Genomic DNA, 20,625 nt, shown 5'->3' with positions numbered 1-20,625 from the left:
CTAAAATGCGAGATCCAGGGATTGAATCCTTGGCCTATAGAACATAATATTTTTATGGTGTTACTGTTTTCATTTCATTTGAAAGAAAGGATTGGCAGAGTCTAAAGTAATGAAGTATATTGACAAAATGACCACTATCAAATATCAAATATCAAACAGAAATTGTCAAAAAAACAAACAAACTTACTTGAGAGCTAATATAATCATCATTCCATGCTTTATATTTTAACCCATTTCATAAAACTTCTTTTCGACGATAGAATTTGGTTTAAATAGCCTGGACGGTGTGACCAAATTATTCTTATTTGTCTAAATTTCATGCTAATTTTTAAATAGAAGAGTGTTTCATAAGACAAATCTTATATATTTACACATAAAATGGTATTTCAGCTTGTACAATATCCAAGAGATGCAATTTGTTAGACAAAAATAAGGTCCCTCTTTTGTTTTATTTTCATTTATTGGAGTTTAAAAGAAAGTGCAATACCTTGTATAAATAATATATTTGAAAAATCTCATCATGACAAAATAAAACAAAAGCGTGCTGTGTTTACACACACATCTATAGAGGGCGCTATTCGATTCAAAGATGATATTCACAGAGAAGTATACAAACTTGACTAAACAAGTTACGGAGCTTCCTCAAAGTTATCACAACTATATTAACTTAATAAAGAGATTACTTTAATGAAATTAAGGTACAATACTGCCTTTGGTATTATTTTATAACCTTTCTATCTTGAATTAATTGTGATGAGAATTTGGCAACTGGTATGTCTCTTACAATTTTACTTGTATTTTACATCATGTATTATATTCTTGTTGGTGAACCAAAGCCCATTGAATATTTACTCTTAGCATCTAGTTCTTCCTGTAGTACCATGGCACGTTGTTGTAGAGAGTTGACCTGTGACTTCAATGATGAGATGGTGTCTTCCAATTGCTAAAACAGATATGATATCAGAATTTAATCAAATAAAGTTTGAAGAAAGAAAGAGTAAACATAGCATGAAACAGTCAGAATTTACATACATGCATAAAAAGACATATGTACTACAGAATTGCCCACCTCACACATCTGTACCTAAATACCCACCTACCTACCTACTACCTACATACATACACATACATACACATACATACATACATACTTTATTACATACATACATACATACATACATACATACATACATACATACATACATACATACATACATACATACATACAACATACATACATACATACATACATACATACATACATACATACATACATACATACATACATACATACATACATACACACATACAAGCACACGCACACACATATTACATTACACACTACAATTTATACAGGCAAATAATGTATATTGAAATTCTTACGTCTCTGATTTCATTTGGAATTAGACCTTTAATTTTGTCTTCATAGTCTTGTCTTAGATGGTTGATCTGAAAAGAAAAACACAGCCACACATATTGTAAAGATTATTACATTCCTGGAACCCCTCATGTGTCTCATACCCTTTAGCTGTCAAAATGTTGGCACAGTGTTTGACATGTATAAACTTCTACCAGAGTTGATTTTGAGAAGTTGAAACTTTTGTATATTATTCATTAACCAACGTCTTTGTGTTATCATCTTATCACTCGTACAATTTGCTTGTGAACCAGCAAACCATGACTAGTAAACCACATTTTAGTTTCATCATGTTCGTGTCCAAAGTTGAGACAGATGACATGGTACGTAATCATGTACCTAAAACACTAAAAGAATGACTTCATGGAGCACCAAAATGTATGGATGTTATGTGTCTCTCAATGCCTTACTGTATATTTGCTACACAGTGTGTACTTACACTTTACAGTAATCTAGTCTAGTGTGGGTGAGACAGACTAATCCTGCCATCCTGGATATAAGACACTGCTGGAAACATAAACTTTTTCTCAAGTTGTCTATTGTGTACTTAAAGTCCAGTGGTTGTCTGAGACATGTGATCACTACGTACATAGCTCCTATTCATCCAAAGTTCTAACCATAACATTAAATATGACATATATTTGAATGATTCCACAGTTCATAATTTAGGAAAAAAGCCTTACATAAATCATGTTCATTTCTGCTCAGAGACAAAGTTTCATTTGAGTGTTAGAAGGCTAGGTTTATGTACAATATGAACCCAAAGGCAAGGATCTATGAAATGGACATCTACTGTACTTCTTACCCTTTCCTGTCCATCAAACTCCTTCTGTTGTAATCTTTTCTCTAGTTGTCTGACTTTTGTTTTATGACTATCCAAGTCAATTTGTAAGCTCTGTAAACAAAAAGAGGGAAAAATGTGAACTTGACATTGAAAATAACATATGACAAGTATGAAGTACAGGCCACTTCTGTTATGTTATCTTTTACAGTAAAGTTATTAAAAAAGTATAGAGAGGGTATAAGTCTTATGGGCTTAAATTGACATCAGCTGATGTTGGTGACCTGGCTATTCAAACTATGCTTGGGATAAGATTACTACTAGTACTTGTTATGCCAGGAGGGGAGTAAACAGTGTTATCGTAATAAATATCACAGAGTTTGGTGTGAAGAAACAGTAGAGTTAGTTCTATTTACATCCCTAACATAACCCTAACTCCATAGCTTGAATACAAATGTATACCATACATACAGTCAATCCACACTTCTCCATTCTACATACAGTTAATCCACCCATCTCCATTCTACATAATCAATCCACCCATCTCCATTCTACATACAGTCAATCCACCCTTCTCCATTCTACATAGTCAGTCCACCCTTCTCCATTCTACATAGTCAATCCACCCTTCTCCATTCTACATAGTCAATCCACCCTTCTCCATTCTACATACAGTCAATCCACCCATCTCCATTCTACATAGTCAATCCACCCTTCTCCATTCTACATACAGTCAATCCACCCTTCTCCATTCTACATACAGTCAATCCACACTTCTCCATTCTACAGTCAATCCACACTTCTCCATTCTACATAGTCAGTCCACCCTTCTCCATTCTACATACAGTCAATCCACACTTCTCCATTCTACATAGTCAATCCACCCTTCTCCATTCTACATAGTCAATCCACCCTTCTCCATTCTACATAGTCAATCCACCCTTCTCCATTCTACATACATTCAGTCCACCCTTCTCCATTCTACATACATACAGTCAGTCCACACTTCTCCATTCTACATAGTCAATCCACCCATCTCCATTCTACATACAGTCAATCCACCCTTCTCCATTCAGCAGCGAAATGCATTGAGTGTATGGACTATACATACATTTGCTATTTTAACATGATCCTGTGGAAGTTATTATATTACCATAGTTTCTTAATGAATTACTGACCTTGATAAAATTAGACTGTCGACTTTTCATGGATTCTTTTTGTTCTTCAACACTTCTTACGGCTTCTGATATTTTACGATCAGTCTCCAACTTGGCACTACAGAAAATAACATTGAAATACAAGAATTAATTTTTTTTTGTCATCAGAGGTATTTTGATACCAACATGAACATTAATATCAGAATAGTTAAACTGAGATTAAAGGCTAGGGATTCAATCCCAGGTTCTCATGTTATCTTATCAGTGGGACCGTAAGGAATAGGGTCAATCTTTTGTGACTAATATGAATGAATGAAATTTATTTCACCAGATAACAAAAATAAGTTACACTTTCAAAGAACATGCATATGATACAAATATACAAAATGAATACAAAAGAAATACACAATTAATTGTTATCTGATGTGGACCATGCAAATAGTTCAGTGGAACTAGTCTTGTCTAAAACTATCTGTTTTCTATAGCTTTGTCAGACAACACATAAATTTTAATCCTAAACCAAACTATGCCTCTCTAAATACATGAATATTTCATTCGAGTAAAATCATATATGCCATTTTAAGATCTCACTCTGAATAACACAATGCCAAAGTCAAATAAAACAATTTCACATTGCATAACAAAATCAAATTCAAGTACAGCAGACGAAAGCATCAATGCTATTTTTTTTCACTCGAAAATGAAAACACAGAGAGCTCTCCTTACCAGTTATTTTCTTCTCTTAGACTCTGTATTATAATTTGAAGTTCAGATATTGTCTAAAAAGAATACAAGACAAAGAAATGAAATTAACAACAAACGCAGAATTATTCTGATGTCGTGTTATGCAAATGTCATCTTGCTTATTTAAAATATAAAATAATAAGTTGAAATAATTGAAATTAATTGATAGCTCAATCAGTATGTATTTCTTGTGATGTGATATGGTAAAAAAGATTAATAGAGCACCTAGGATCAATTGGTAATGTCTCCTGCTGTTGAACAGACATAAATCTATGCTTTCTACGTGACAAAACGTAAATCTTGAATCTTGTCTCAAATATCCAATACTCGTTGTAGTATTGCTAACAACTGATAATTTATTCCAAAGAGATATGTTACAAAAGCATAGGTAAATGACTAATCAATGTAGGTATTTAAATCTAGTTCTTGGAACCTTGAGTGTAAGTCCATGATTTGAGTGTAGAGCTCCCGTAGGGTTTGCTGTACAGAATGGGTTCAGCAACGTATTTGGGGTAAGATCATTAGTTGATTTCTATGTAAGGAGGGTATTGAACTGAATTCTGTAGATAACAGGAAGCCAATTGAAGCATTGATTATGATTGGTGTTATATGGTCATAATTTCATGTCTAATAGTTATGATGTATTCTTACCTCTGCTGACTTGGTCAGTCTCTGTGTGTACTCCTTTTCTATTTCTTTAAGTCTTCCATTTGTCTACGAATCAAAACAATGCAATTTTATCAAAATACATGCAGTGTATTTGTTGTTACAGTAGTGAATTCTGTCCCCTGTCACATGAAATTGTCTTAAAACTGGGAGAAAATATTTTACTTAGTAATTTACCGGTAAATATACATTTGCAAATGACATGACATGAAACAGAACCAACACACAAATGAAACCACTGACAAGGTGGTGGAATAAATTAACCCCCCCCCCCCCCCCCCCAACAAAACCAAAACCAACCAACCAAACAAAAAAACCCTACTGACTACCACTGTCACCCCATTACGTAAGTGTAGCAGACAAAATAACCCATACCAAGAATGATCAAACTAAATCAACTTTGAATAGACCAGAATTGTATATCTATCTCATGATACATCTCTCCTGTGATCAATTCTTGGCACAGCCCAAATCTCTGATTCTAACCTGTTCTAAAGCCTTCTCCATTTGAGCACTGTGGTCTCTTTGTAATTGTAACCTTTGTTGTTCCATTTCAGACTTCATTTTACTTAGCTGGAATAAAATAGGGGAAATATAAGTACAAGAAAATTGGTGTATTCAACCTTATTAAAGTTGACAAGAACAGGTGAAATCTTTGTTGCAGGTTATACGATCTATGGTTTTTAAAAGATATCAGAGTTTCATTTCTGACTTACTAAATTATAAATTATTTTAATGCATGATCTGTTAAACTTTAAAACTAGTGAGTAGTGTCCGGTAATATACATTTCACATATTAGCCTGCTTGAACAGCAGATGAAAATACTGGGCTTGTGTACTTTGTATTTCATACATGGCAAAATACATTTCTTACATTTTGTGATGAGAATTGAACATCAGGTCTAACCTATACTTTGTTTTTTTTTTATAAATCTCAAAGTCGACATCGATTTTAGAATACTTACGGATGCTTCATGTTCCCGTACACCTTTCTGTTTTTCTTCTTCTCTTAGCAAACCTAGTTCCACTATTTGTTGTTTGCGTAGAGAGTTGGACTGAATAACTTCCTCTCTCAGCTCTCGTACTTGCTGTTCCAATTCAGCTATTGTCTATAGGAAATTGAAAAAAAAAAGTTCATTTTTCAACATTTGAAAAATATAGAAAAAAACACATACGTACACACACACACATACATACATACATACATACATACATACACACATGACGCGCACACACACGCATATACACAGACACACACACATGCTAGTATATATACATGTACACATGCACACGTACACAAATATAAACACACACACACACACACACACACCTTATTGACCTTTAACCTCACCTGTGCATCTCTTTCTTGTCTATCTTTGGATCTAATATCCTGGTCTTCAAAACTATTTCTCATTTTCTCAGTCAACTTAGCAACCTCTTCTTCATTATCTCTCTGTAGACTTTCTCTCTCTGCATGATAATCTCTCAGAATCACAGCCTTGTCTTGCTCAAACTTTAATCTCAATTCTGCAACCTGAAAGGAAAATGATATGGAGCTGGTCAATATACACAATCACAAATTCTAATAGAATTGTCCACGTGTGGTCAATCTCTTGATGCCATTGTGGTTTAAGTTAGCAACTAAAGTATGTATGGTTGGTATAGTTCCACATACAGCTTGTAATTACACTATCGATGCAATTTTGCTGTCTGTTGTCTAGTCCTGTTGGTTGATTTTGAGACAATTTTTACTACACTCAGTAAGGATGAGGATCACCCCAAAAATGATGTATTGATTGATTGATTGATTGATTGATTGACTGATTGACTGATTAATTGATTGAAAGCACATCTACCTCTTGGTCATGTCTGTGTGTTTGTTCCTCCATCTGTTTTGCAAACTCTTTGGCTTGTTTTTCCCTTAATGTCTTGGATTTTGTCAGATCAGACTCCACTCTAGCCATCTATAAAACAAATTATATTACCACTGTCATTATCTTTATTCAACATGAATACATAAACAACCATAGCAGCTAAACTTTTTTGACATATGAACCAACGGTTAGATTATACTAGAAATAATGTGATAAAGCTGATGTACCAGTACTGGAGTACTAAATTCAACTGTATGGTAATGTTTTACATGTATTCCATGGTACATTTTACAATGAAGTTCATTTGTTTATTTTCCCATCAACACCACCGTAAATCCTCGTAGTACTGTACACTAGTATATATATGGAAAAGACTTATTATGGCACTGTTTACTAAACTCCCTGTGATGAATATGATGTTTTCTGTCAATAATCGTACACTACTTTTACTAAATACCGTACATAACAATCATGTCCTACTGCTTCAAGGCTGGGTAAACCTAGCAACCAATGTAGTCAAAATCTCACCATACCTTTTTTAAGTTAATCAAAAATCAAAAGGCAGTGGTAGGTTTTAAACAGGCTGATGACATAATCTTACTTTAACCATAGACAGTGGATGGAATGGAACCCCCACCCCCCGACTATTTATGCTTTAACCAATGGTAGTTAAACAACATTCATTCAAACAACCTTTGGTATAATACAGAGTGAATGAAAAACTCCTCACAACAATCAAACTCTCTTACCTGGTGTTTCATTTCATCAAACATTTTCCCTGAGTTTGACTCCACCTGTCTTTTGAAGTCCTCTAAAGCCATTTCAGACTGCTGGGCTTGTATTTTGCTAGTTTCTGTAAGTCTCTCTATAGTTTCATTTTTCTCCCTGAATAGCAAACATAACCAGAAATTTGATTAACTTTAACAATTATTTGTCCTTCTCTCTGAAGAAGGAAATCTCTGTGTTTTAGATATAATGAACATAAACTCATCTAGATCACCTCGTATAACATATCACATGATATCATGTCATATTACTGACTGTATATATCATTATGATACAATACCATTTCTTATCATATACCCAATATCAATTCCAATGCAATTCAATGGAGAGCACAGCACGTGCATCGAACCCAAGCAATAATTTTCCGTACCTCACCCTGACCCACTTTGTCCAAACATGGCAAGTGACGTGCTCAGTGATTTGATTTTCTTAATTTCTTTATTATTTTTACGTTTTTTTGAATAAAATAATATTTCACGGCCAATTTATGTGATTATGTAATTCAAATGATGTTTTTGTGCCACTGCATGGGATATACCATAAACCTCGGTAGTATGGCTTACAGGTTTTCCTGAAGTCTGGCCCTTCTGCTGTACAACCTTGGTCTGCAAAACCCACAACCAAGCCATAATGATCAAACTGATAATATTTTCATCCTTACCTGACAGTTTCTTCCAGCTTCCTAATCTTTCTATGAGAATCATGTTTTTCTTGTTCCAATTCATTCTTTAAACTTTGGACTTTCTTTTCATTCATGTGTTCTAGGTGCATCTTGTCTTGTTGCTGTACTGCTTCTAGTTCCTGAATAAGTTCATGTGTACAAATGAAGACAGGTTATTTGATATAATAACGTATGGCATTGTGATCAAGATTAGAATAGAAACTGGAACACACAGACACAAAGACATGCAAACAAACAAACAAACAAACAAACAAACATACATACATACATACATACATACATACATTACATACAAACTGTAACATACATATACACACTTATCAAATATATGCATATGCACAACAAATATATAACATAGTGATACACATAACACATACACAAATACACATGCATTCACACACACACACAAACACACACACACACACACACACACACACACACACACACAAACAAACAACACAAGTAACACTTTATTATCTGACTGACCCTGAGTTGTCTCTGTCTTTGGTGTTCACTTTCTTGTAAAGCTTGTTTCAACTGCATGACTTGTTGTTCTAGTTCTCGGATCATATCACCTGCCTGAAATTCAAGTATGAGAGAAATACAATGATTCAAAGTAGTCAATTCTAATAAGACTTAGATCAAAAAATATTTCTACTTTCTACATTCCTACAGTATACAAATGTTTGTAGTGATGATAACCATCAACCATTCTGTATGGGGTGGTCATGAACAAAGCACTGTCCCATCTAATCTGCATAAAATTTACATAGTTCTTGAGCACACTGATTTCACTTGTACTTGAAGGTACTTTTAAGATAAATCTAAGATGTCTCATCAAAGACAGCATATCTCTGTTTGCATATGGGAGTATAGAAATACAACAATGTCTACTTTTTGTAATGCAAGACAAGTTTTTACCTTGGCTGACGATAGTGAATGTTCTTGTCTCATAAATTCAACACTGGCATCAGTCTTGTTTCTTAGTTGTCGTATTTCCCTGTCGTGGTCTTCTCGGATACGATTATGATCTCTTTCTAGGGCTATGTACCTGCACAGAGTAAATAGACATCAAAAATACATGGTACAACAAGGAATGAAATAGTCTGCATCTGCCTTGTAAGAATGACGTTGCCATCACAAGGGTGTGGGTGATAAACTCAGAAAACTGTTTGGCAACTTAAAATCAAGTTTATGGTTAAAACACAACAGGCTACACAGCAGTACTCCTTCCGAAGTTGATGCATCAAGTGAATGGGCTACAGGATTCTGGATTCTGGATTCAACCATATTTGGTATTTAGCCTGACATTCATTTCCTCTTATGTCTGTCATCACTTTCCATTGGGCACAAAAACTATGTGGTATAAATTAATGCAAGAATGTAAGTGTAATAATTGTTACAGCTGGACAAATTTGTCATCAATCCTTTTATATACTAGCTGGTGGTTATGTAAAACTTACTTGACTTTAAGTTCATCATTTTCACTAAAGAGTCTGTTATATCTGCTTTCCAACTCCATTCTTTCTTGGCCCAGTTTAATTCTTGTTGCATTGTGTGTTTCGGCTTCTTGACTTAGTTGCTGGATACGACCTTCTAGGTCTTTGATGACGCTTCCCTGCAATGGATATTGTAGATTACATTTATCAGTCAGTTTTTAAATTAGACAAACTTGCCATTCACCAAACATTCGCTATCTTTTATCCTTCCATAGACAAAAATTATGATTTTGTTCAAAGCGAATAAAAAATGCAATGTCTGATTTGCATACTAAAAATAACTTATTTGTAATATACAGTCTCCTGTTTCCCTATTTTTGAATGGAAATAAAATAACAAAGTCACGCATCTATGTAATCTATACCATGTAGGCACTTTCTGAAACAATCTGTTATCAAAATTTGATATTTGGTGGTGATTGACTGTATTTTGACCATATTTGGTAAAAGAAGTAAGTCATGACCATATTTGATAAAGGAAGTCAGCCATGACCATATTTGGTAAATGTACACAGTTTTGACCATATTTGGAGAATGAAGTTAGTTATGACTATATTTGGTGAATACTTACATTAGCTTCTACTTGTGTATTGTATTCACTCTCCATTTTCTGAAGTCTGGCATTTGTATCATCTAGCAGTTCCTGGATATTTTTGGTGTGTTGCTTCTGCATTTCAAATTTATCTTGTTCAAAGTCTGCAACAGCATCATGAAGCTGGGGAGAAATGGCAGCATAAAAAAAATTCTCTTCAAATTAAACTGAAATAACTGGAAGATTAGGTGTTACATCACCTTGTAAATAATTACATTTTCATTTGGGTAGTAGTAAATTACCTTACCTTTTTCTCATATTCATTTTGTGAACTTTGAGTTGACTGTTCTGCCATCTTTTTCAGTTCCTTTATTTGTTTGTCTTTATTTTCTCTAATGATGGTAGATTCTTTCACCATGGTTTGAACTTGATACAGAAAAAAACAACACAATTCATGTCAGATACAAAAAATTGTCTGAACGGGGTGATACAAGTTGGACAAACCAATCATGAATATTTATATTCTGTTATTACATATGCATGTCTGCTGACACCCATAAGAGTGTATATCCATGGTAAGGACTTCCAATGAACAATGAAAATATGAATGCGTAACAAGTTTAAATTCAGTGTTTCAGTTGCATGTAATGTAAGTGGCGTAAAAATCATGACATGATTCACAGAATCCAAAATTTACGAAAATGTCTATTTCTTGCAGTGTCCTCCTTCCCCTGTAAATCTATGGAGGTAAAATTGCAAGCTAAAAGAAGATAATCAAATTATTGAGTGTTACAGTTTATCAATGGCCATCATCATCATAAATCTCTCACCTTTCTTTTCTAATTTCTTGATGGTATCTTCGTTTTCTTTGGTTTTACCTCGATAGTGAGATTTAACATCTTCTATTTCCAAGTTCTTTCTGTCAAGTATCTGTCACAAAGGGAAATATAGTATACATATACTGAATGTCCTCAAATCATTATGGTTCAGTTCTGCCACCAATGATGGTTAAGTATGCTTCAGTAAGAAGAATACTGTATAGGTACCTTGCAATATGCAGTAAAAATGACCCCCACTCCCTTCCTCCCCCCTAAATTGTATAAACTCAGCTTGGGTATACCTGTAAGTTAGACTAATTCAGTAATTTAGCAATCAATTTTGTATGATCCAAATTTCTAAACGCTATCCTTAGATTCATCCTAATTGTAATAACAACCAACCTTTTGAATAGCTTCATCATGTTTTTCTTGCATATTTAATTTCTCTTCATGGAACTTGGCTTCCAACATTTTGGTTTTCATCTCTAGTTCTTTTTCATATTTACCAACTAGGCTATGTTCATCTCTGAATGATGACGCACCTGTAGACAAAGAAATAATAAAATATGGATATGGAATTATTAACTTGATATTTCCAGTTCTTTTTTCATATTACTCCATGAGCTAAAAAGTGTAAGCTATGAGCTGAGATGATTTGCTTGGTTGTATATAAAGAACGCTGGAGACATAATTATATCTTTCTGGGGATAAGCAAATCCAGAGGTCTGAGGTGGGGGACCGATTATTTTCCTAAGTCACTCTTTCTTGATGGCAACTAGTCTGTCAGACCACTAGATTTGTTTGCAGGATTACTAGATTAATTAAGTCACTGGTCCGAGATTTCCAGATTTCAAGTGGATTTGCTCATTCCTGCTTTCTCTATTTGTCTGAGTAGACTGTGTGGAATTCTACATTATTAGCCAATCACAGCCTCATTTATTACTTGACCCCCTAGGACTGAGTGGAATTCTACATTATTAGCCAATCATGGCTTAATTTGTTACTTGACCCCCTAGGACTGAGTGGAATTCTACATTATTAGGCAATCACAATGCCTCATTTCTAGCTTGACCACTTAGCCTTGAATAGAATTCTGTTTTATGAACCAATCACATTACATTACCTCTACTAGCTACTCCTGGTCTTACAGGTGCTGCCACTGGATTCCAGTCACGGAGGTATCTATCCTCCTGTAACATGAACACAGATTTCAGGATACGTTAGAACTCATTCAGGGATACATTATCATCCATTCTATCAGCCAAGATTCACATAAACATTTTATAAGCACAGATTCAGGGCTACATTAGAACAGATTAAGGTATACATTCTCATTCATTCATTGATATATTCTACACATTACCGGATAAATGTTGACTAGTTTTTGAGACTGTGGTTTGTCCAGAAACGCTTTGGAAGGATTGCAAGTAAAAGTGTATCTTTACTTATTTAGAAAGAAATGTTTTCACAGTTCACTCATTCTAAGAAGAATTTGATGAAAGCATGTATTTTCATATTACAGGAATATTGTGGATACTGTAATTTTCTCTGACCTCAGTATTGATATTGCCTGGTTGGGGGGGGGGGTTAGTTATTATACACTTTGAATACTTCAATGTATTGAAATTAGTACTGACATCGAGGGTGCTGTTTCTCTAAACGAGTTCTACCAGTCAAGTATTCATACTAGTATAACCTTTAACCTCTAAGATGAAGTAACAACTTTGTGTATGTGTCTTCTGAGTTTCATATTTTAAAATTAGTTTGTCCTGTGAAGGGAATTGTAATGTTTTTGCGGTAATGAGACCCATTGGTAAGTATTAAGACCAGATTATTAGCTAAAACTTACATCACTTTTTTGTGGTGGAGGAGATTTTGTTCTCTTATAGCTGTCTGAGTTATCCTCTTCATCTGATGAAAATGTAAATGAGGGTCTGTAACGACTACGGGCATCTTCCTGCTAATTGACATAAATAATATATATAACATGCATCAATCCATAGAATGTGATCTTTTGTATACACTGTCATGACAGTAAGGACACTGGAGCTATACAAATTATCCATACACACTGCATCTATTAACCCATAGAATCATGTCAGTGTATACTATTATGGCAGTAAAGGCCCTGGAGCCATGCAAGTTTTTTCACTTTCCCAACACACAGCATCTAAATTACACCTTGGAATGCCATATTAGTAATATACACCATCATGGCAGTGAGGGCCCTGAAGTCATACAATGTAGTGGGAAACATGACTGGGCATTGATGATACCATAAAATAGACATAGAGTGTACATGTCATTCTAAGGGTTTTAACTGAGGACTTCATTTTATCATGCTATCAATATTAATATATATGGCTACTAACATATGGCTCACTGAGAGCACGGCGTACCATGAAACTTTAGGGGTGATTTTCATGGAACAGTCTTTCACAATATGACATGTCTTGAATCCAACAACACAACATCCCACCATGAAAATGGATAACCTTTTATTCTATCTATGCCTTTTGGTTTCAACAAATAATTGGTTGTCTTTGTACAGAAACTATGACTTGTTTCAAACTCTACCTACCATGTATGAAAAGCACAGCTGACACCTACCTTATAAGGACTGGAATGGTGACTTCGTCTGACTTGTGGAGCTTTGTCATCAGCACTTCTTGACAACAATGGTTTCATAGAGGGCATCATTCCCTGATCACCTGCCATACTACCAATGGTGTGTGTTCTCCTGAATACAAATAATTCATTCATAACCATTGAAATATATCATTAATATTAAGTTATTACATTTATTGTCTATGTATTATTTGGAGTTAATAACTTATAGCCTTTTCAATTTTAAATTATGATATTGTGTAATGCATAAAATGGTTTGATTTGATAGCTAAATGATGATTATTTTAGTTTTGTCTTTAGTTATGGTTTTATGCAGGATGTGTCCCAATATTTACAAACATTAAAATATTAGTAGTAGTAGGCTGTATGCGATAGATCACCTTTAACATTATTCAGAACTGATGAGATGAACTTTAACATTAAAGAACTGGATGATTTATTCAGTTATCATGTATGAATATAATACCATATAGCCAAATGTGTTTTTGGAACTTATTTCACTTTTTATGTGTGTAGACAATGTGTCTGACTTCTGTTCAATTCATGGAACTCAAGTTGTGAGAGTCCATTTTTTTCAACTCAAACCAGATAACTTATTTTTTGGGGGTTTTGACATAGAACCTGATGTACATTCTCTGTTCAGGCAGAAGCCCCATATCTATTAAGAAATACATGGTATAATAATTTCATAATTCATTTACATACAAATCAAATTTGTTATTTGGAAAATATTCAAATTTTGCCCCCCCCCCCCCCCCACCTCCCCAGGGAATAATTTTTTAGAGTTATTCATATTTGCATGCTGGTTGTGATTGTGTTGGCTATATGGTATTACCTTCTTCTTGGTGAACCCACAACAGCATGAAATCTGTCCCTTATAGTGGATGAAGCATTAGGTTCTCCCAATTGTCTAGTACTGCTAGCGTAAGAAGGCTCTCCCAAATGTCTAGTACTGCTAGCGTAAGAAGGTTCTCCCAAATGTCTAGTACTGCTTGTGTAAGAAGGCTCTCCCAAATGTCTAGTACTGCTTAGGTAAGAGAGTGGTGATGAGGCTACCAACGTTTCTCCTAGTTCTCCTTGTACCCAGTCTGGTGGGGATCGACCTTCTTCATCTAGGTTCTTGGCTTCCGAAGATTTGGCTTTGTTTGATTCGTCAAAATAAATGGACTGTGTAATAGAGTTAAAACAGAAATGTTGATGTTATTTACTTAAGTAATGGATTAGCTAGGTTGACTGTGAGATGAACAATGAAGTAATAAATGGACTGTGGTTCATGAAAATGATAAGACTTTAAAATGAAGAAAAGAACAATAGATTGACTGTGAAATGAAACAAAACACTGACTGAACTGTAACAATAGATTCTGTGAATGGAACAATAGATTGACTGAAAGAAACAATAGATTGACTGTGAAATGAAACAATATATTGACTGTGAAATGAAACAATAATTTGTCTGTGAAATGAAACATTCGATTGACTTTTAAATGAACAGTGATACAATAGATTGAGAGTGACTTGAGCAATGAAACACTATATTGATGGACGTGAACAATAGAATTTCAAAAGATTGTCTGTGGAATGAACAATAAAACAATAGATTGACTATGAAATGAACAATGAAACAATAGATTGATTATGAAATGAGCAATAGAACAATAGACTGGCTGTGAATGAACAACAACAAAAGAAGCAATGTAATTTCCATTCATTGAAACAAACAAATGGTGTAATTTTATCTGCTTGACTTCAAACTGATGTAGGACATCTATTGACTGATTTTTGTCAACAATTGTTAACGGTAGGTCAGTGCAAATATAGTTGTCAATAGACCTGAAGGTAATGATGGAAATCACTAGTGCATGGATGATGTATTATCCTTTGTATTGAGTACAAAGTTAAACATACCTAAATACAACTTGGTGTGATACTTATTAGTGTTACCAAGTCAACAGAAACAGAAAGTAGATGTGAATTCACAGCTATGCATGTGTCTTGTATTAAAACAGTTATGAACAAAATCGATAAAACAATGCAGTGCACTACCTGGAGAAGAGGTTGCTGTGACTTTCATTGACACAGGTTTACACATGTAACAGACAGGTTTCAAAGGCACCACTACTTGTGTGGCAGAAGTCCAAACTAGACATGTGAGCCATATTACTAAGGTCTACAAATAAAGCTCTGACTGAAGGGTTTTATGGTACAGGACCATTCATACAAGGAAACATTATTTTGCATATTATTTTGAAAACATTAATGTTACTTTAAAATTTGAAGATACCCCTTTTAAATTATTGATTCACACTCTGAAAGTCTGGCAGCCCATCTGTACTTAGTGATACCAACTGTGGCTGTAAAAAATGATTCATAACCAAATTTTTGTTATCCAAGCTGCAGATTTTACTTACCATGTATGCTGGCAATGTAGGCAATGGTCCAGGGTCTGGTCTGTGGGAGTATGGCCCTTCCAACACTCCTCTTTTTAGCATATGCACCAATAACTCAGCATATAGATTCCTGTTTTTACTAGTGAAATAAATAGAAAGACAGGATTGAATAGAAAGACCTACCATATATAAACTGAATCTAGATTTTTTAAATTGCTGCTTGCAGTTAGTGCCTATTTATACATAAAGGGGCACAAGCTGATTATATATATATATATATATATATATATATATATATATATATATATATATATATATATATATATATATATATATATATATATATATATATATATATATATATATATATATATATATATATATATATATATATTTTAGTATTTAGCTATAATAAATATTTTATTTGATCATATACCAATAAATTTGTATACATATTCTAAAATGTCATAGCAATCTATACTACACGCATGCATTCAATTGTGTAGTCTAGTACTAAGGCCTTGGATCTGCACTTTTGGGGTTGCCCGATAAAGTTGAAAAGTGAGAGTACATCTGTCTGGGTACAGCCTAACACCCTCAGTGGTGATCTTTGGTCACTTTTAAAGTAAGCAGGTAGTCTCTGGGTTTAGCAGCTAGATTATCAATTGTGCTAACAAAAGTATTCATCAAGATTAACATTATTCTAGAACTCAGTGTGTGCCACTTTTACAGTAACAAGTCCTGAGTCAAGAGACAAGATATGCCCAAAGTTGGTCCCCATTCATATCGAACCAATATGTGACCTGACCCTTAGTTGACCTAAATCACAGTGTTCTCTGTTCCATGATGGCTGAATGTAAACTTTGTTTCTACCCCTTTACTATTTCAGCGTTTTCTGCAATTTTTGCATACTAGAACTTCAAACTTTGAAGCAATTATAGAATGTAATAGGGAATGGATGAACAACCAGCATGGTATTGATAATCAAAACTGTGTTCTGATAGTCAGTTTGAAATGATAGTTAAGCTTCCTGCAGAACAGTCTTTTCAAACACTGCTAATGATATCCAAGACCAAATTGTCCTTATATTTTGTGATCTGACACTTGGTTTGTCCTGATGTTTAGTCAGTACAACTACTTGGCCACCATAATTTTGGCTTTCAAGTGTATAATGATTACTTCTTGTGGAGGAGTCACCATTGAAGGTGTCACCTGTAACCAAAGTAAACTCAAATACATTCACATATATGGCTTTGGGACTACACAGAACATGTAGTAGCTTAACTTGTACCAGTCACTCAATGACAATTTCAACAATAGTTTGCTTCAGGATTTAGAGGGCCTCTGTCTATAACACTAAATAAAACTTACCGTCCAGTAACACCTGCCCCTGGAGGTTCACACAGCTTCTTGATCCACAGGGCACAACGTTGTCGTTCTGAAATTGAACATAAATTGATCATTACTTCTCTAACCCAGAATGTTTTGTTATAGATCCCTGATTGTGCACTTAATGACAGGCTTGAAAAAAAGTTTGTGCACTTATGATTATTCAGCAATATGGTGTGGCAAGCATAAGAAGCTATAATATACCAATTTGCTGAATACATAACTATGTACATTATCATCCTAGATATTCTATCATTGAGTCCCTTTCACCTTGACAAAACACCTCTAATGTCTTCAACTTTCAGAGAGTCAAGAACTATGAAATCATGATATCCAAACAGTAAAACCAATAATGCTATAGGTGACAAAGGGTGTTTCTGTTTAGATAGTGAGTAAAAATCTAGTCTCTCTCAACACACCCTTGTCTTCTACAGCTATTACCACCTTAACCTTAACTTTACCTTTACCTAGCAAGATTGACCTAAACCAAAACATGAAGACAACAAGGTAAAATCATAAATGCAATCTTCAAACTCACTTTCATCTAGGCTATGCAATGTCAGGCCTTCAAGTGTTCAATGCTTGTGTTTTCACAGAGTAACTAAGGTAAACTAAAAGTGTATTGAATACTGACTAATTACTAGGTATCAGTTATGCATTGTATCAAACACGTGACAGATATCAATCTGAAATTGTTACCTGATTTATGGGGTAGTCTAAGTACGTAGGGTTTCATGTCTGTCAAATGTTGGTCAAATTCTTCATCTAGTTTCTTGGTCACCTCTAGGGTAGATTCCATGCTAGCCATGGTGCTGATATTTGGAGAGTTTCTGTGAAGTGAATGAAAGCAGAAAAACAAACAAATTACTAACAATTGTAATTTCAATACATATGAATAGGGTACAGATACATTGGCCTGCAACATCATAATGTTGTCCATCTGCATTCTACACTCTTACACATTCTGACATGTCAGAGCATATATTTTCAAGATGCACCAAAAATAATAAAGGAACATATGTTACTCAGCAATGCAATAAAGAGGTTAATGTTTACAACAATGGTTTGACTGTGATCCTAAACATGAATTTAATGTAAAGAAACTTGAACAAGTTTGAAAAGTGTGCATCTATTGGCAAGCTACCAACAAATGTACAAACATGACCAAACCAAAATTTCAAACCTCCATAGTGTTTCTGCACAGTGACAAAATTATGCTAGAGATCACAGCAGTAGAGGCAGCTATGGTGTCGGCTTGGTTCTCAAAACATTATAATCTCTGTTGCTATCACCAGATTTTAGTTCATCTGTGTGATTGGTTGTAGTGTGGCATTATAATCAAATGTAAATGTCAGTATACTCATAAATTATCGCAATTTTCAATTGAATTCATTCAAGTGTAAGGTAACATTAATCTATTGTTACATACAATAATATCTGGGGATCAGTCTTCCATGACTACACTATTGTATCTTCTGCTCAACAATGAAATTCCATCTCCTAACTTTAAAAGTGTCTGTTTCCATGTGAACAACATTTGCATTCAAATGCAACATGACACAGTTAGAAGAACAAAAGTTAGGTAACAAAAAGCTTGTTTTTTTCATGGCCTGAAGGTAAAGCTGTATAACACATTACAAGATTATATATAGATCCTTACTGTATACATGATGTGCATTCTACAAATGATATGTTGTCACATCTTGTACTGTGTAACGCAGTAGTGTTTAAATTAAAACTACTGAAGATTCCATAACATTGATAGCATATATACATATATACACACAGACTATCAGAACTACTGTCCATGAATCCCAGAAGTGCTAAACACAAAATTGATTTTTTTTGCAATAAGTAAAAAAAAAAAATATTTAAAAAGAAAACAAATATTTCTTTTTCCACTAGTAGTGTGATCGACCAGCAAATCAACCATTGATTACACAATTTTAATCAAAATTATGAAGTTAACTTTCTTCTCATGAATTTGTGAAAGGAACACTCAATTGTTGATCCTTTGACATGAACTTTCAGTAATTTACTGCATGAATGAGACAAAAATGAGATAAATATCAAAATATGCAAAAATATCAAAGACTTTGCTGCAGTAAATAGTGGTCAGAATCAGTTGATATTAGAAATTATGTTGCATTCCAACTCATTTGTCACTTTCTCCAATTATTTTGAGTGGGAGTTTATAAAATAAAAACTTCTCCTGACAGCAAAAATTATGAAAGTTATTATAAAATGTCTTAGTTGTGTAACATGTACATTTATATGTGCAAAGACTCCAAAGTGAAAATCTTTTGCTTATAACATCTACCCAAATGGTGTAGTTCAGGAAATCACTAAAAAAGCTAAGTTAATGCATAGATCTATTATCATGGTTAATGTAACTGAATTACTTTTTTCTTTTTCGTTTCCAAGCGTAAAATATACCCTGGTTCACTTACGATAAACACTATCAACTTGCACAATGCTTCAGACATGTTGCCGACCTTTAAAACGAATTTGCGCCTAAACTGTAACACACTGGTACATGTTCAAGTGAGGAGCACACACAGTGTTTGTTGTCTTCCGTATAATACGAAATATCAAAACAAAATCATAATTAATATAAACTACTTTACGTACATTTCTTCTGACTGGTTTGTAGTAGAAATCACGACGAAGGTTGAGTTCAGTGGAATTCGAGAACGTTATTTTGACTCTATTGTACTTTATCAGATATTCATGATATTGGCTTGTTGCCAGAGATATTTTCACTAACCGTTTCCATCAACCCGGAAGTGGTGTCAACACTTTAAATGAGTTTTGTACATCGTATTGCGAGGATATTAGAAAACAGAATTGATGAAGTATTAATTTTGATTCAATGAAATATACACCATGAAAGAAAACGGTGTTAAAGTTAGAGAATTTTGCAATATTAGGCGAACAATTCCGACATCGATCCCGCCTACTGTACTTGGCTGGCGTCCCTAGCAGCCGAGATCAACGACTCGAGTAAATTAAAATTTCATTAGCGTTATTATCATCTTACCTAAATAGAAAATTTGAGTATTCTCCACTAGCAAAAAAAACCCTTCTTCAACAAGTGTCCTGGAAAGCCTACTGGATTAGACCGATCTTCGAAAATACCTGTAAATGCAGACAGGACTGCTTGTACACACCGGAGTAGATACAGACGACTTTGTTTTCAAAGTTGGCCGTTGACGAAAGGTCAAACGTAATTACGCAGACTCGTTGACCTCAAAGCAACTCACG

At 34.3% G+C, this 20,625-nt stretch overlaps 1 protein-coding gene across 1 annotated transcript; it reads right to left on the bottom strand.

Moving 5' to 3' along the window:
- Positions 1-572: 572 nt before the first annotated feature.
- LOC144435680 (centrosomal protein of 112 kDa-like) lies at positions 573-20,498 on the bottom strand. The gene is made up of 28 exons (XM_078124286.1): positions 20,402-20,498; positions 18,061-18,191; positions 17,344-17,410; positions 15,994-16,111; positions 14,573-14,750; positions 14,419-14,482; positions 13,589-13,695; positions 12,805-12,908; positions 12,079-12,145; positions 11,358-11,497; positions 10,968-11,067; positions 10,445-10,563; positions 10,177-10,320; positions 9,571-9,725; positions 9,029-9,158; positions 8,594-8,686; positions 8,087-8,226; positions 7,389-7,524; positions 6,622-6,729; positions 6,117-6,299; positions 5,731-5,874; positions 5,252-5,338; positions 4,751-4,813; positions 4,082-4,134; positions 3,377-3,473; positions 2,223-2,312; positions 1,384-1,449; positions 573-943 (listed from the first exon to the last, which is right to left on the bottom strand). Exons 2-28 carry the CDS (start codon positions 18,167-18,169, stop codon positions 812-814), a joined length of 2,994 nt encoding a protein of 997 aa, XP_077980412.1. The 5' UTR covers positions 18,170-18,191; positions 20,402-20,498; the 3' UTR covers positions 573-811.
- Between the last annotated feature and the right edge of the window lie 127 nt (positions 20,499-20,625).

This window comes from Glandiceps talaboti, chromosome 5 (genome assembly GCF_964340395.1).
Source record: "Glandiceps talaboti chromosome 5, keGlaTala1.1, whole genome shotgun sequence".
Classification (NCBI taxonomy): domain Eukaryota; kingdom Metazoa; phylum Hemichordata; class Enteropneusta; family Spengelidae; genus Glandiceps; species Glandiceps talaboti.
Note: the sequence above shows the minus strand (reverse complement) of the source record. Positions and strands in the feature narration are given on the sequence as shown.

Excerpts from the sequence above, each read along its gene's own strand:
- LOC144435680 (XM_078124286.1), bottom strand. The coding sequence starts at position 18,169 with ATGGCTAGCATGGAATCTACCCTAGAGGTGACCAAGAAACTAGATGAA. Across the intron at positions 1,450-2,222 it reads AGTTTGATGGACAGGAAAGG|ATCAACCATCTAAGACAAGA; the intron begins GTAAGAAGTACA and ends TTTTCTTTTCAG. Across the intron at positions 944-1,383 it reads TTCCAAATGAAATCAGAGAC|CAATTGGAAGACACCATCTC; the intron begins GTAAGAATTTCA and ends TATCTGTTTTAG.